General features: G+C 42.0%; 1 protein-coding gene across 1 annotated transcript in view; it reads right to left on the minus strand.

Moving 5' to 3' along the window:
* ERP44 (endoplasmic reticulum protein 44) overlaps window positions 1–16592 on the minus strand; it is a 126449-nt gene that overhangs the window by 34992 nt on the left and 74865 nt on the right. Inside the window, exons 5-6 of the mRNA XM_024193604.3 lie at window positions 6991–7175; window positions 6337–6452 (exon numbers count right to left, since the gene is read on the minus strand). Of these exons, the coding sequence (XP_024049372.1) occupies window positions 6337–6452; window positions 6991–7175 (301 nt within the window). The remainder of the gene's footprint in view (window positions 1–6336; window positions 6453–6990; window positions 7176–16592) is intronic.

Below are 16592 nucleotides of genomic sequence, written 5' to 3' on the forward strand. Positions count from 1 at the left end.
ATCCACTGTCCTGGAACTGTGCGCTGGCTCACCTTACCACTGCGACGCAAGGACTCCAGAATGAGAGCTGACCTCACTGTGGAAAAGCGAATGGCGATCGCTGTGTGGAAGCTGTCAAATCCAGACTGCTACCGGTCAGTTGCGAATCAGTTTGGAGTTGGAAAGTCCACCATGGAAAGTCCAGTGATGCAAGTGTGCAGGGCTATTAATCATCTCCTGCTACGAAGGACTATGACTCTCGATAATGTGCAGGATATTGCTGATGGCTTTGAGGCAATGGGATTCCCTAACTGTGGCGAGGCGATAGATGGAACACATATCCCAATTTTGAACGCAGGACGTCTTGCGACAGTACATTAACCAAAAGGGCTACTTCTTCATGGTCTTGCAGGAGCTGGTGGATCACCAGGGCCTTTTCACTGACATCAGTGCAGGGTGGTCAGGGAAGGTACATGATGTGCACATTTTTAGGAACACTGGACTGTATAGAAAGCTGCACACTGGGACTTTCTTTCCAGACCAGAAGATTCCAATACGGGATGTGGAAATGCCCATAGTGATCCTGGGAGACCCTGCCAATCCCTTGCTCCCATGGCTCATGAAGCCTTACACCGGGAACCTAGACAGCAGGAAGGAGTGCTTCAACAACAGGCTCAGCAGGTGCTGAATGACTGCTGAATGTGCCTTTGGCTGTTTAAAAGCTTGCTGGTGCTGCCTTTTTGGGAGGTTAGACCTCAGTGAGGAAAATATTCCAATGGTCACTGCGACCTGCTGTACTCTGCATAATATTTGTGAAGCGAAGGAGGAAAAGTTTCCCCGGGGTGGAGTGCTGAAGTAGATCAGTTAGCTGCTGATTTTGAGCAGCCCGATACCAGGGCAATTAGAGGGGCATAGCAGGGGGCTATTTGAAATAGGGAAGCTTTGAAGGAGCATTTTGACACCGATTCCCAGTAATGTGTCTTTATGTCTTTGACTGACCTCTATAGGGCTTGCTTCCTGAGCATTAATTGTACTGAGCAAATATTTCTGCCTATAGCCACTGTGTTTGATGTTAGCACCAACTAATGTGTGTATGACACAAATAAAGACTCATTTTACTTCAAAGATTAAAGTTTAATAACAGGACAAAACACAAAATTTGTCAAACAGGGGACATGGTAATGAGGAATAGTCTCTTGGTTATGGCTCTCACAGCTGTGAGTATCTCCAGCTTTCATTGTGGAGTGCACAGGATACTGCTAGGAACCAGGAAAATGTACTCCTGGGGGGATTCTGCGCCACTGCGCGTATTGCATGTGCTGTGCATATTTTTTTTTATTTTTGTGTGTGTGTGCAGAAAATAGCTTCTGCTGAACAGTTGTTGCAGTTCCGCCTTTTGCCCACCAGAGGGCACTGTGGCGCTAGAGCACAGCAGCACTCCTGGCCAGCCCCAGTTACGATAGTGAAGAGAAAGAGCCTGCCTTCTTCACAGCGCCTGTTGGGCCAGATCAGGAGACAGGGGATATAGGGAGACTGAGAGCTTGGGACTGCTTGGGGAGGGTCAGACAGGGACTCATAAGGGCTAGTGGGGAAGGACAGACTGGGGCAAGGGCTGAATGGGAGTGGAGGTGCAGGGCCATGGGGCAGAGGGGGAGGGCATATGGGTTGAGTGGGGGCACAGAGACAGATAGGGACGGGGGTGCAAGGACACATGGGGGAACAAGGACACATGGGAACAGGGGCAAATGTGCTTGGCTGAGTGAGGGAGGCTAGAGGTCAGCAAGGGTCTGCATGGGGAATGCTCCCTAACAATCCCTCCCCGCCCCCCAAAAAAACCCTGTTCCATACTTTTCCCACCAATACCCAACAACCCTTCAAGTTCATACCCAGGCTCCTTCCCAGCAATTACTTCCCTCTCTCTCAGCTACTCCGTTAGCCCTGACTCCCCCAAGCCTTTGCACTGCTTCTGAGGGGTGCGGGAAATATGGTTCTATATTGTAGTTTAAATGAATTATTACTCAGCGTTCTGTATTAATATGCCTAGCAAGGAATCTATTTGTCAAAAAACATTTCCTGAATCTTTTCGTTGTCTTTATTGTTACAGACATACTTGCTGACAGGTACTTTGAAATGAATTACAAAACTAATTGAAACTGGTGTGATTATATTGCATTATTTTGACAAATAAAATATGCAGAATTTTAACATACTGTGTGCAGAATTTTTATTTTTTTGGCACAGAATTCCCACAGGAGTAAACATGTAAGGAATGTGGTGTGGGAATTTGGGGAGGGCAGGGAATGGAGTTCTGTATTGGCTGCAGGGGGAGTTGTGCACAGATGTGCTCAAACTGCAGTGCAATGAGGGACTTGAGCATCTCTGTCTGGCCCTCCAGTAGCTTTATCATCTGCTCCTGCCACTGTGTCCCTTCCAGGCTATCCTGCCTGAGTCTTTCGTTAATTGACTCCCTCCACCCTCTTGTTTCGCTATGTGATACGTCTGTTGACTACAGCACTTCACAAAAAATATCCTTACTCGTCCTGGTTTGCCTCCATATCTGTATGGCCCTACCAAATTCACAGCCATGAAAAACACATCACGAACTGTGAAATCTGATCTCCCTCCATGAAATCTGGTCTTGTGTGCTTTTACCCTATACTATACAGATTTCATGGGGGAGGCCAGGGTTTCTCAAATTGGGGGTCCTGACCCAAAAGGGAGTTGCAGGGGGTCTCAGTATTCCCACCCTTACTTCTGCACTGCTTTCAGAGCTGGGCGGCTGGAGAGTGGTGGCTGCTGACTGAGGGCCCAGCTCTGCATGAAGCAGCGCAGAAGTAGGGGTGGCAATACCATACCATGCCATCCTTAATTCTGCTCTGCTGTTGGAGGCAGCTCTGCATTCAGAGCTGGGCTCTTGGCTAGCAGCTGCCACTCTCCAGCTGCCCAGCTCTAAAGGCAGCACCGCTGCCAGCAGCAGTGCAGAAGTAACCCCCCCACAATAACCTTGCAACCCCCACAACTCCTTTTTGGATCAGGACTCCTACAATTACAACACCATGAAATATCAGATTTAAATAGCTGATATCATGAAATTTATGATTTTTAAAATCCTATGACCGTGAAATTGACCAAAATGGACTGTGAATTTGGTAGGGCCCTACTTATCTGACAGAGGCACTCCACTGGTGTGGAGGAGTGGGTCCTCAAGGGCACATCTGCAGAAGCCAAAGAAACAATGAAAGAGACAGTATTGTGAGTTCACTTACAGCCATGAATCATAAAAGTTACACATGCTTATTTCTCGCTGTCCCTTTGATAGCACACAGTTCGGCAAGAGTCCGAAAAATGGTGAGGTCAGCTGAGGGGTGGAGGGTAGTGGGTTTTGGAGGGGGAGTAGGCAAGAAGGGACAAAGGGTCTGGGTGATTTGTGAAGAGGGTCACTACACGCGCTTAGGGAGGGTATTCTGAATATTGGCACCTTTTGCCACAGGCGAGGGTAATTGAACCGGATATCTCACTCCTGAGGGTAACCCAGGATGCAATGGGTGCATCTCCTGCATGTGTGCGGCTTCAGACCGGGTCCGTATGCTGCTCACCTGTGTGCCGCTCTGGTCCCTGCTGAAATAATTTCCAGTTCGCGCAGCAACAAGGCAACTCTGCCAAGGAACCTTCGTCAGAGGATTGCAGAATACCTACAGGAAAGTTTTCTAGAGATCTCTATGGAGAATTCGCAGGACATCCTGGTGTACATTACCAAACTTTTCCGCCAGGCCCGCCACTGCACAGCTGCATAGGCTCATTTGTTAATTTCTGTTCCTTATGCCTCCCACATAAAGTACATGAGAGCTCAATCTCCTCTCACCATGCAGTATCAAACCACAATGCGTGCTTACCAGAGCTTGCCTCCCCTTCTTCAGGCATGCCAGAGCTGGAGTGCTGGGACTGTCTAGACCCCTCTGGAGTGGAAAAGAGGTCCTGTCTCGCCACGCCACCAGATGACACTGTGGTGTATTCCACATCCTTCTCCAACTCAGCTTCTTTGTCTACCACTTTGTCCTTGGGGTTGACCTGACTTGTCGCTGCCTCCAGTTCCCCTAAGTATTCATGGGGCTCGTGGTGGTGGAGGTGTGGTCGCCACCGAGGATGGCATGCAGCTCCTTCTAGAAGTAGCAGGTCTTCAGCACTACACCAGAACAATGGTTGGCCCCCCTGGCCTTCTGGCACGCCTGCCTCAGCTTCTTGATCTTAACACAGCACTGCTGCATGTCCCTCTTGTGCCCCTTCTCCTGCAGCTCACTAGCAATCTGCCTGTAGGTATCAAAGTTCCTACAGCTGGCGCAAAGCTGCAACTGCACAGCTTCCTCTTTCTACAGACCCAGCAGGGCCAACAGCTCTAGTGTGCTCCACTCGGGAGTGTGTCTACTGAGGAAAGCTGGCATGGTCAGCTGCGAAGATGCTGTGTGAACTGTCCATGCTGAGAAAACAGGAAGAGGAATTTCAAAAATTCCCAGGCCTTTAAATGTGGGAGGGGCACATACCTGTGTACCTTCAGGGCAGAGGAGTTCAAACTGCTGACCAGAGCGGTCACGATGGGCATTGTGAGACACCTCCTGGAGGCCAATTAGGGTGACATAAGCAAGCACAGTGAGTACGCTGACACTGCGCTGATCTAACTTTGTCACAAAAAGCTCTATGCCTCTCGTTGAGGTGGTTTTATTTTGTCGGAGTAGCAGGAGAGTTAAACCAGGATTGTAGTGTGTACACCTCCACTGTTTTGTCAATGAAAGCTGACTTTTGTTGACAAAACTGTGTCGTGTAGACAAGGCCTTTATTCAGGATTGCACATTGTTGTTAGGAATAACATGAGATTCTGGCCAAAGGCAGCACCTCAACAAAGAGAACCCTCACCCCTCAAAAACAAACGCTGCACTTGGGCTGAGGTAGGAATGGGTGTTATGGTGATTCATTGGCACCCCAAATCATTCCTAGGCATTTTAAGAAACTTCTGTACAGTGGAATCTTCATTCACTAACAACATGCAACCACATCTGATGCAAAATATGGCAGTAGTTTAATGCATGAATAAGTGGAGGGATGTCTAGCATTGGTGCTATAGATCACATAATATAACACTGCCAAACAAAACCGAATTTGATGCATTTTTTTAAGGTGGGCGAGCCATAAAAATGGTCTGATTTTTATACTAAGCTCTTCAGGGTAGGGACCATTTCATATAAATCAGTGGTTCTCAAAATGTGGGTTGCAACTCCATTTTGATGGGGTCGCCAGGGCAGAAAGCCCCAACTGGGAGCTCTGACGTCAGCAGGGGGCTGAAGTCTGGAGCCAGATACTCCGAGCGGGGCTGAAGCCCGGGCCAGTGTGGGGACTAAAGGCAGAGGGTTGCAGTATGTGTGTGTGTGTGTGTGTGTGTGTGTGTCTGTCTGTCTGTGTCTGTCTGTGTCTGTGTGTCTTGACAATGAGGTCCCCAATCGGGGCCTCTAGGTGCTACCACAATATATTAAAAAAATAACTATAGAAAGTCCTGCAATTGTGAAGTTAGGTTGTCTTCATTTTATACTGACCTGGGGTTGGGGGAAGACATGTGTTACTATTTCATAGGTAAAAATTCAACAATATGACTATATGAAAAAGATTTTGGCCTGCACCTTGTGTATTTTCATTTGTAGCTGCAAACAAGCATATTAAGATGGATAAAGAATTTCAAGGCCACTGGAGAATTTTATGTCTGATGGTCCCCGAAGCCTGGGATTTTGGAATTTTGCAGCTAATGGTGGAATTTACAGGTGAAAAGATTTTAAGCAGCTATGTTTTCATTAGCACAGATGTAACTAGTTACTGAATTCTCTTACTCTCAAACAGCAATTATTATGAAGAGCAATGGAATTTTAAGAAAACAAAGAGTATTTATGAGAAAGCCTTACAAAGTATTGATTAAATGAATGTGAAAGTTACAAAAAATATTCAGATTGCTACAAAACATTCTACACATCAGCATTTTTAAAATTTAAATTTCTGATATTGCTAATGGACTCCCTATTACTTTCTGTGCAGAGAAAAATGCCAAACTGACTATTGCAGGAACAGTAAAGAGGAGGCATAATGCCAACAAAACAAGATTTCACTACAAAAACTAAAGATACGAAGAACTATCTGGATAGATAAGGTTTTTGTTTAGTCTTCTAGGTTGATCTCAGTACAAGGATTTGCTTTTAGACTCCAATCCAATCATCTTTTAGTTCTTTACCAAAAAATCTTTCTATTAAGCAGGACTCACTGTAATTTGTTAGTGTAAAGACTTCAGTATCAGTCACACAGCCGATACATGTAAAAACTTACCCAAATGCAGAAAGGAAGACACAATCATCGTGCAAAATATTTGCTACTCTTTCAAAAGTTTTATAGTTGTTGGCGTCCTTTTGCTCGAAATATCCAATGATATTTCTTTTACTGCGCTGTAAAACAAAGCATGTACTTATGACTTTTTTTTTTAAATTTCAGTCACCAAAGGCTATTATTATTCCCCCCAAAACATGTTAAACCCAGAAATGGTTTTCATTTATCCCACAATCAGAGACACGGGCAACAGCTGTTGTCCATCTGTCTCCAAATGAGGTGTGACCATACAAAAATGCAGGTTTTAAAAATTTAGACTAGAAATGTTACTAAATACTCTTTCAGCGAAGGAATGTAAAATGCTTCTTTTCCTGTTTTCAAATTGACACATAAATGAAAAAAATTCCAATGAGGTAGATAAAATTTTAACAAAATCCATGCAATTAAAAAAAGTAAAAGTTAATTCCAATAATTAGAAATACTAGAAATAATCATCTGTTTTTCACTGCGAATATGAAAGCCAATAAAATAATTCTTTTGAATGGTAAAAATCAAGAAATATATACATACTCCAAATTAAACACATGATTCACTTTGTCTCAAAATACGAAACTCTAAAATCCACATATTTCATAGAACACCAATCAAGAGACTTACGTCAAGAGACTTAATTTCTTCCAAGTCATTAACTTCTCGAATAGGATTGCTTTTCTGTTGCCTGATATAATCTGCTATTGCTGTCACCGACCTCTGACCCCTATACTCTCTCTTCATCATCATCCCATTCCGGAACAGTTTTAGGGTTGGATATTTGCTTATCCTGTATCTTTGAGCTATGTCCGCTAATAAAGAAATTAACAGAAAAAAATAATGCTATAGATATGGAAATGTACTGTTTATTAATCCTTATGCACACGCACAAACACTAACAAAGACAGGGGTGTTGGACGAACAGTCCTGCTTCCCCATCTTAAACAAGAGCAAAATGAAAAGCACTGCAGAAAAGAGAAATGGAGAGTAGCTATGGTATTTATATTCAAGAAATGCAATTTCTTGCATACGTTGATGACCATACGAAATCATAATGACCAAAATCTGGCATAATTCTAAAACTAGATTCAGTCAGTCACTTACACTTATTTAGCACCCTTCATGTGAACATCGTGGAGGGCTTTTTAAAAGAAAATTGAATTAATATTAAAACAGGGCATAACAAGCAATAATAAACAAATAAAATTTAAAAACTTGCCAAGTAACGGAGTCTAATCCCTGTGAGAAGCAAGTTCAATAAGATGTAAACAAGATCAAGACCTAAATAATGCAATGACTAAAGCTTCCTCATAGCTAGAGCCAAGGATATACACTAACCCAGTACATACTAAGATTTCATGATTTCATAAATCTTCATACAATGGTATTAGAAAGTACACAGCGCGGTGGGCACCACATGGAGATGGTATTAATTTGTGTACTTGTAGAAGGTTACAGCATTTGAAGCTATATACAAATACATTTAGAAAATAAATTAAAAATTTTCTATCTGCCAAGTATGACAAAAATATGCTGCAACTGTCTCATCACTTATTTACTTACTATTAAATGACAAAAATCTTTGTTAACTCAGAGTTAAGGTTGTCCAGCGATAGCTTGTGCCCTTCCACAACGTCAGGTTCCGCAAAACTCAAACTTCTGAAAACCAGGAAATACATAACCATAACTCTTTCCCACAGAGCTGGCAACGGCCACCGGGAATTACCTGCATGTATTCCAGCTGCATTCACTGAGTAAGATGCAGTTGTATTGAATGGTGGAGGACTAAGTTGAAGCAGCTTGAAAGAGCTGCAATTGTGATATGAGGAGATCTGGATCTGAGTCCCCCCTCCCATGTATGTTATCAAAGGAGAGAGGTACATGTATATCTGGAAGTTCCAGTCTGCAACAATTCAATACAAAATTGTGTAGGTTGTGTTGGTAGCACAGCACTAGGGTCTGCTTACCATGGGTACTACCAGTAGTGAGGTGAGATATGAGAGCAATCTGTGGATTTAATGATAGGCAGGGGGAAGTATAGGTATACACGGTATCCTGTGTGCAAGTGTGAAAGGGTTGTAAGAGGACATGAAATGGCTGCTAATTTTTACAGATGTGCTATTTTGTTGGGGGAGTATGCTCAGTGCTTGAGCGTAGGGCTAGTATAGATAGCACTAGTCCATTAGAGTGAAAAGGCAAAGTGGGAATATGTGTGTTATGGGCGTGTTGTGTATCACTCAAAAAGGGCAGAGAATTAAGGTTATGTGGCTGTTTACCTTATCTCTGTCTTTCCTGGTTTTCAGAAGTTTTGCTGAACTCAACATTCTGGAATGGCACAAGTTACCACCAGGTAACCTTAACTCTGAGTTAAAGCTTTTTGCCATTTAATGTCCTAGATTTTTAAACAGAAAGAGAAATGTTTATTGGTAGGAGTTAGTGGTCATTTGGACAGTTGTAGTTCTCATCTAGGTTTACAGTCAAAATGCTACTGTAACTAGGTAATAATCAAAAGACATAGCTTTTATATAATGGTTTTCCTCAGTAGATCTTAAAGAATTTTACATTAGGCCCATTTTACAGATGGAAAATTGAGGTGATGTATCTTAACTGTTTTTTTTTCCTGGATTTCAAATGTTTACATTTGTGTTACCTTCATCCCCTCAATCCCAGACCCCAGCTCACATGAAGGGGGAAGGAGAGGGGCTCAGAAACCTTAAGAGAAGCAGAGTCTCCCGGATCCCAAACCACACACAGAAGAGGAGAATTCAGGGCTGACAGGTGCCCCTCCTCAACTTCCTGTGCTATCCCTCAGTTCACCAACTCCTCCTGTTTCTTCCCTCCCCCTAATATCTACCCACATCCCTTTACCAGAGCCCCCTAACCCCTCTTCCTTCTTCTACTACCTTTTCCCATTTTCCCCCCTCTGCATAATACCTTCATCCCTCACTGCAGACCCAAACCGTTTGTCACAGATGTGGCAATTTCCTGAAATATCCTTGAAAAAAATAAAACGTATATAACTAAGCATCTTTGGAGTCCATTGTATTAAATATAAAGGTTATGTATTATTGCAGTCCAGGGTTGTATACAACTTCTCTAGAGGGGAGATGGGATGTTAACCCTGGGAAATCTCATGAACTTCAAAGGACTATACCAAATTGGCCAGACAAGAATGGACTTTTGGGGCAAACAGTATCAACTGTTTGCCTCGTCAATCACTAGCAGGAATTGAATACAAATTTCTCACCTCTGGTTATGCAAAAAACTCAGCCTTTTGAAGCTACACCCTGAGGAAAGGACCACTGTCTGGTGATTACCTGTTCCCAGAACCTGAAGATCAAAGGCCCAAGCTGTGTAAAGGAAAGACTGAACTATTCATGGTTGTGCATGTTCTGAACTAAGGCTGACAAACTTGTAACCACAGAAAAATCCCGTTGTGGGGTCTGAAGGACTGACTTTTACCAGAGCCCTTACTGGAGTTGTGGGGGGGTGGAGAGAGAAGAAATCTCTTGTAAGATTATTAGCAGGTGTGTAGGTTCTTTTATTGTTTTGAATACGTTTTCTCTGTAATGCCTTCATCTCAAAATAAATGTACCTGCTTAGGAAGAGCTGTGTGGTAACTTATCTGCTATCATTTACTGCTGTTCATAGCCTTTGAAGAGAAAGCAAAGTGCAGACATTGGCTTATTTAGATAGTCTGGCTAGGGATAGCATAGTATAGGCCATGAAGCCCTAGGGGAAAAAAACCCTTCAGGAGAGAGAGAGATGCAAGTCTTTGCCCAGGAAAGGTGATAGCTGAGGAACGGGAAACTAGATAGGGTGTCCTCGAGGGGCTACAGCGGGGGGAATACAGGTTCAGTTGCCCTGAATTGTGATACCCCTCGTCACTTAGTACCACTTAGTCTTGCACCCCTAATCACCCATCCTCTTCCAATAAGCAGTCACATCTGTAATTAATTTTCTTTTAAAAAATAGTTTCAGCACCTTCTGAATATTCTGCTGTACTCAGATTAAGTTTCTTAAACACACTCCCACACCCACCCCCACCACCTCACAACTTGATAGAAGCAGATTTTTCCCAAATGTTTACAGTTTCTTCTCAGATTTCTTCCCAGGGTGGGTTTCAAACTTCAAAGTTGCTAGAATCTATGAATTTCATGAAATGCTGTTTTTTCCCCTGGGTGCTCTATCAGCTGAAAGAATACCTGATGGAGATAAATACAGCCTGAAGCAATGGCTCTGTGACAGTGTGAACAGCTCTATTCATGTCAATGGTGTTCCCCAGCCCTCTCCCCAGTGGTGGAGAGTTTTTGATATCTGTCAAGTATACCCGTTCTCAGTTCCAATCCTCACCCTAGTCTCGGAAGTGTGCATGCTCAAAGCATGTCTTTTCTAAGCTCCCCAACCAGAGGGGCAGGGCTTCCGCAGATCCTGGATCACATGAGGATGAAGGGAGTGGGGCTCAGGCACCTCCAAAAAGGCAACCCCCCCCCAACCTGGCTCACATGAGGAGGGGCAAGGATGCGGAGTGGGCTCAGACACCCCAGGGTTCAGTCAGCAGTGATCCTCAGATCTGCTTTTATGCTCATAAAGAGTCTTTTCATTCTATCCAAGTTGGTATCCAGTTCGACTATACCATCTGCAAAATCTATATCTTGCAGCTTATCACTTGCCCAACCAATACCAGTGGCCTTGACAACAGCTGTCACTCTTATCACAAAATCTATGACACCACAGAAAAGAAGTGGGGATGGGACACAACCTTGCATTATTTTAAACCATTTTGTGTTTCCATTCTCTGACCTGATGCAGAATGCAGGCTAATCATAAAAGCTTTTATCAAATTAACAATCTTTGCTAGAATTTCATAGTGTCCCACAATCTTCCAGAAGGCTTCTCTGACGCCACTATCAAATGCTTTCATAAAATCAACCAAGTTAAAAACAGTCTTCTGCTAGTATTCTAAGCCTCTCTCAATAAGTCTTCTCAAGGTAAAAATCTGATCTGAATATAACCTGCTGGATTGAAATCCAGCCTGAGTACTTTGTTAACAGCAGTTTTCATTCTATTCAAACTTATAATGCACCACACTATTCCAGGTACAGATGGGGGGGCATCCATCGCCAGTTATCACAAATAAACTGGTCCCCATTTTGGGGGGTTCTCTTCTTCAGTCTTTAGGATAGACCTCCTTTTCCCAAACCAATCTGTACAACCTGCACATGCACTTCACCCTCACTTCCTTTCCAGCTTTTAACATTTCAGCATTTATCTTAGCATAGTCTAGTGCTTTACCACTCTTCAGTTGGTTTATTGCCTTAGTTACTTCCTCAATGGTGATTATTCCTAGTGATATAAGTAAATCCACTATTTCTTCACATCTCTCAATCGTGTTAGTGGTTCTGGTGGTGAAGCACAGCCTGGGAATATTCTATCCTCTGTGGTTAAAATCGTACCATCTTGAGCATTTAAAATGCCTCAATGGTTTGAGAATTGTGATGTCAGTTGTTTGGATACCAGAAAAAGCTTTTTAGAATCCTCTCTCTTGTACACCTTCTCAGCTTCCCTTGCTTCGTTTTCCATTCATTCTCTCTTATCTCTTCTGGCTGATCTTTTAACTTCCTTGCCTTTGTCCGCATATACTTCAGAATAGCTCATTTACTGCTGCCTTATTCTTGTTGAATTTTGTTCTTTAATTCTTTCCTCTCCTCAACAAGCCACCATGTATTTAGAAAAAATTCTCCAACATTCTTAGATCTTCTCACCCCAATGCAGTTCTGGCTGCATTCATACTTGCTTCTTTGAAAAACTACCATAATAAAAAAATAACCAGAGGCAGTCTGGAACAGTATGCCTACATTTTTTTTTTTAAACACTTCAGATTTCTGACATAGTTTGGATTTGAACTCACATCCTCAGATGGTGCTCAGATCCTCAGAGCCAAACACACATCCTCAGAGCCAAACAGATCTTGTGATGTTGATGTGGTTTTCTAGATATATAGCCTCTCTCTCAGCACACGTGCAGTGTAATATATTTAGAGCGTGGATAGGCATGCAAGCTTTAGCATACCTAACTGGAAAAGCAAGCTCTTTTTCTAAAAACATTCTAATTTGATTTCCCCCCATGGGTTGGTGGGTGCCATGCACTCTGTTGGGGTAACCCTCCAGTGTTTGAGCCCTTGGTGCGTTGATCTGAGCCCTAGTTCAATCTCTCTCTCTGTGAGCAAAAAAACTTTGCCAGAATATATAAATTTTAAGAAAAGCTTCCCGCCCCAACCCCGCCAGGATTGTGTCTTGGGAATCCCTTGGTCAAATGGCTCCAAATTTGGACCACTGACTGTACTTCCCACCCTCATGATGCACACCAAATTTCATGACAATCTCATTACCTCTACAGATTGGAGAGCATTTTGAACTGTCGGCCTTTAAACATAAATCTATTCTTAATCTTAACTATAGCAGAGCTGTTGCTCTGATCCTACATTCTGATCCCTGCATCCATATCTAGTCCCACTAAAGTCAATCAGATGTGTGCCAAAGAACCCTGATGCAGGAATGGGGACTTAAATCATACAAAAAGAGTACAAGTACAATAAGTGAAAACCTTTCATACTGAGCTATAATAAAGCTTTCTAATTTAAGCAAATAAAACTGGGATCTCAATTCACCATGGGCAGGAGCCTTTGGAGGCCATTGGAGGCCATTTTTAGAGCAAAGCATGGGCACAGAAACAAAGTAGCAGACTTCTCAGATATAGAAAAGTTCAAAAATTCTCTCTCTGATACCTATTTCACTACTACAATCTAATTTATTAATTAGTTGCTAATTAATTAATTCATGCTTATTTTCTTTGTTATTTTTGTATTAAAATTTCTGCTTTGCTGGTTTTAATAGCACTTCCTCAAATTTTTGTATGGTGAATGGCATTAAATTTTCACTGGAGAAAAACTGAGAATTGAGACACAAACTTATCTAGGAAAGAGACAGCAAATTTAAAGTGATTAGTTGTAAAAATTGCAAGTTTTTCTATTTTAAGTCTACAAATATATTTCTCTACATTATGAAATTCCAAAACTTGATTATAATGTAAAACCATTTGCAAATGGCTATACTCCAACATAGCTGGAGTAACATTATTTCATGGAACAAATACGGAGAACTGAAAATAATGTTAGTCCAGCTATGCTGGAGAAGAGCCATTGGAATCGCCAACACTTAAGAGTGCCTTCCAATAGTGCATTAAGTGATGATAAACATCTAATGTGTGTGGTTTGTTCTCTGCCTTCCTTTCCCCAAGGGGATAACTGTGCATATAGTCTTATTTTGGCACTGTTTCGTGGGGTTTTTTAAAATGTACATGTTGCTGTGTGTTTAAGTTACAGAAGGCATGACTGAAGAAATGCACATTGCTCTTGGAGCAGAAGGAGGGGAGGTTTGTGACTGTCCTTATTTCTTGCTGTCCTTCGTTTTTGTGGGAGTTCATTCCAAAATCTTGGATCAACCCTGAGCGTGAAGAACCCTCATCCCTGAAGAGATATGTGGAACTAGTGATTCTCACTATGCCTAAGTCTTCCTTTCACAAGGAACAGAACCCTGGTATGCTTTAGGGCGATCTTCTGTAGAGTTAGAGGTTGGAAAACCCTGAACAGTTAACAGTTGAACTAATATTTATTTCTTGGCTCCCGAACAGTTTGATACCACCTATTACATTGAGAATGCCATATCCTCTTAAAATTGTAATTATAGCTATTTGAATCTTCACTAATGTGTACACATGTAACCAAATTTACTTTCTGCCAAACTTGGAAAGTTTGTGCAGACTCATATGTAATGCATAATCTCAATGGAAGCAAGTTATGTTAGGAACATTTGTTTTGTCTTTTTAGATAAGTCTAATGAGGTAGTTTATTAATACTTGATAACATGTGGCTTTCTACCCTGATTTAGTTTTTAACCAGATATGTAACTAATAAGACGTTAAAATTCATTATGTATTACAAATTTAAAGTACAGTTTGGAGTGGAATGGAGGGAAAGGGGGTTTAATAATGGGGGTAGAGATTGGGAGGTAAGCAAAGAAGAGAGAAGATGAGAAAAGAAAGCAAGTAAGAGAGAAAAGGGAATGGTATGAAACCTGGAAAGTAGCAGATGAAAGCAATAAAGAAGGTAGCTAAATGTACATTAGATTCATGCCAGCAGGTCTCTACTGATATTATGGTCAGCCCATACCTTCACTAGAAATAATCAACTCTGAAATATGAGAATTAATGACATTTACCTCTGGATATACTTTATCACGGGATCTACTTTTATGTGGAAAGTGAGCCATCTCTTAGTGGAGTAATAAGAATAAGTAGAAGACAAGTTACAGCAGGAGTTTTATACTGAAAACAGTGAACCAGTAGTTTTGAAGCAGAAACATTTGAATACAATTATAAACAGGAATAAAAAGTGACTAACAAGTATTAAAAGGTATGAAAGTGATTAAGTCAACGGAAATACATTTTTCTACTGATAAGAGGTTTAAAATTTAGAAATTTGGAAACGGAATAAATAAGGAACACGCATACGAAGCACGTAGTATAAATGAATTCAAGAGATAACTAGATTTGTTTCTGAGAAAAAAAGGATTAAGATACAGACAAACACACACAGATATATTGAGCCAGACAGCACTTTCCTGTTCCTAAAACAAGCTGTTTATTGTTAACTCTTTGTATGGGGACAATGACTTCACGTGTGTTTGTATACTGCCTTGCTCATTGGACCCTGATCTTGATTGGGGCCTCTACGCATTGTCATGACTAACTAATAATCAACAAAAACCACCAGTTTCCACTAGCAGGGACTATGTGGAGAGCATTTTGGATGGTAAAGGAGAATTTGGAGAAACCAAGTTACCAGCATAAGCACCAACTCCGTGGGTGCTCCAGGGCTCAAGCACCCATGGAAAAAAAATAGTGGGTGCTGAGAACCCACCAGCCACAGCTGTTTGATGGCTGGAGGAGGTGGTTGGGGGAGAATGGAGGGCTCGGGGGAGGGGACAGAGCAGGGATGGGAAGAGGGGGAGCAAGAGCGTGTCCTGGGGGGCAGAGTGGGGGCGGGGCCTTAGGACAGAGCAGGGATGGAGCACCCCGAGGGAAAAATAAAAGTCAGGACCTATTGTTACCAGGTAAGATGTTGTAAAGCTTTTAATGTATTCTTATGTCATTCTTGAAGAGGACTTTAAAAATCAAGGTGTTATTACCAAGATTTATTAAAGTGCTAAAAAGGCACCTTATCCATAGCTCTAGGCACCCTTAACAAAAAACTTAAATTACCCACTAATTGCAATGCAGTAACCTACCACAACTCTGCCTGCCCTTCAAACAGCTCCTCCCCACACTACCTATATTCAAATGTTGGGGTGGGAAGAGAGCCTTGCAATATGCAAGATCGCTGAATGCAACATTCACATCACAGGAGAGATCAGATGAAGCAGCTAGCTCATTTTAGCTAGTGACATGATGATAAACATACATAAAATAGCTAAGATAACTACCCAGCCTAGGATTTGAAGAAACTCTCCAGCCTTCATTGCCAAAGGGGTCATCACAATCCTCATAAAAATAACTAAAACAGGGCCAATTTCATAACCTAGAGAGATGTACGCTTATCCAACCTCGAGGCCACGCACACTACTAGATTTTTCTAGCAAATACAAATAGAAAAACCATGCTTCCAAATATCAGTGTTTTTTAGTTGTATGTTCTCACATTTATACCTGTCATAACCTCTCCTTTTAAATACAAGGACAACAGAAAGGAAAAACCACTTCCCAACCAAACTGGAATGTAACAATTTTAGGACGAAGAGAGGGCATCTCTGTGATTACCACCACATTTCAGATTAATTAAGTAAGGGCGAAGTCAAGACAGAGCTGAGGTATGACCTAAGCAACTTCTGTAGTAGAACATTCTACACCCATGAACACAGTAGGCTTTGGCATTAAACTGATCTGAAACTCCCTGAAGAGTTTTAAAGAGAGCCAATAGCACATTCACGGTCAGACAAAACAGAACATACCCAATTCTTCATCCTATTAGGCTTCTTAACCATATTACCATAGGAAGAGAACCAGAGCTAAGTCATTCACAATACTGTCCTGCAGAAAACTATGGAAATGCATTGACAATTAAATATTATATTGTAAACTATTCCCCTTTGCACTAAATCATGACTAACTTAC

The sequence above is a fragment of the Terrapene carolina genome, unplaced genomic scaffold, assembly GCF_002925995.2.
Source record: "Terrapene carolina triunguis isolate 2854851 unplaced genomic scaffold, T_m_triunguis-2.0 Scaffold229, whole genome shotgun sequence".
Classification (NCBI taxonomy): domain Eukaryota; kingdom Metazoa; phylum Chordata; order Testudines; family Emydidae; genus Terrapene; species Terrapene triunguis.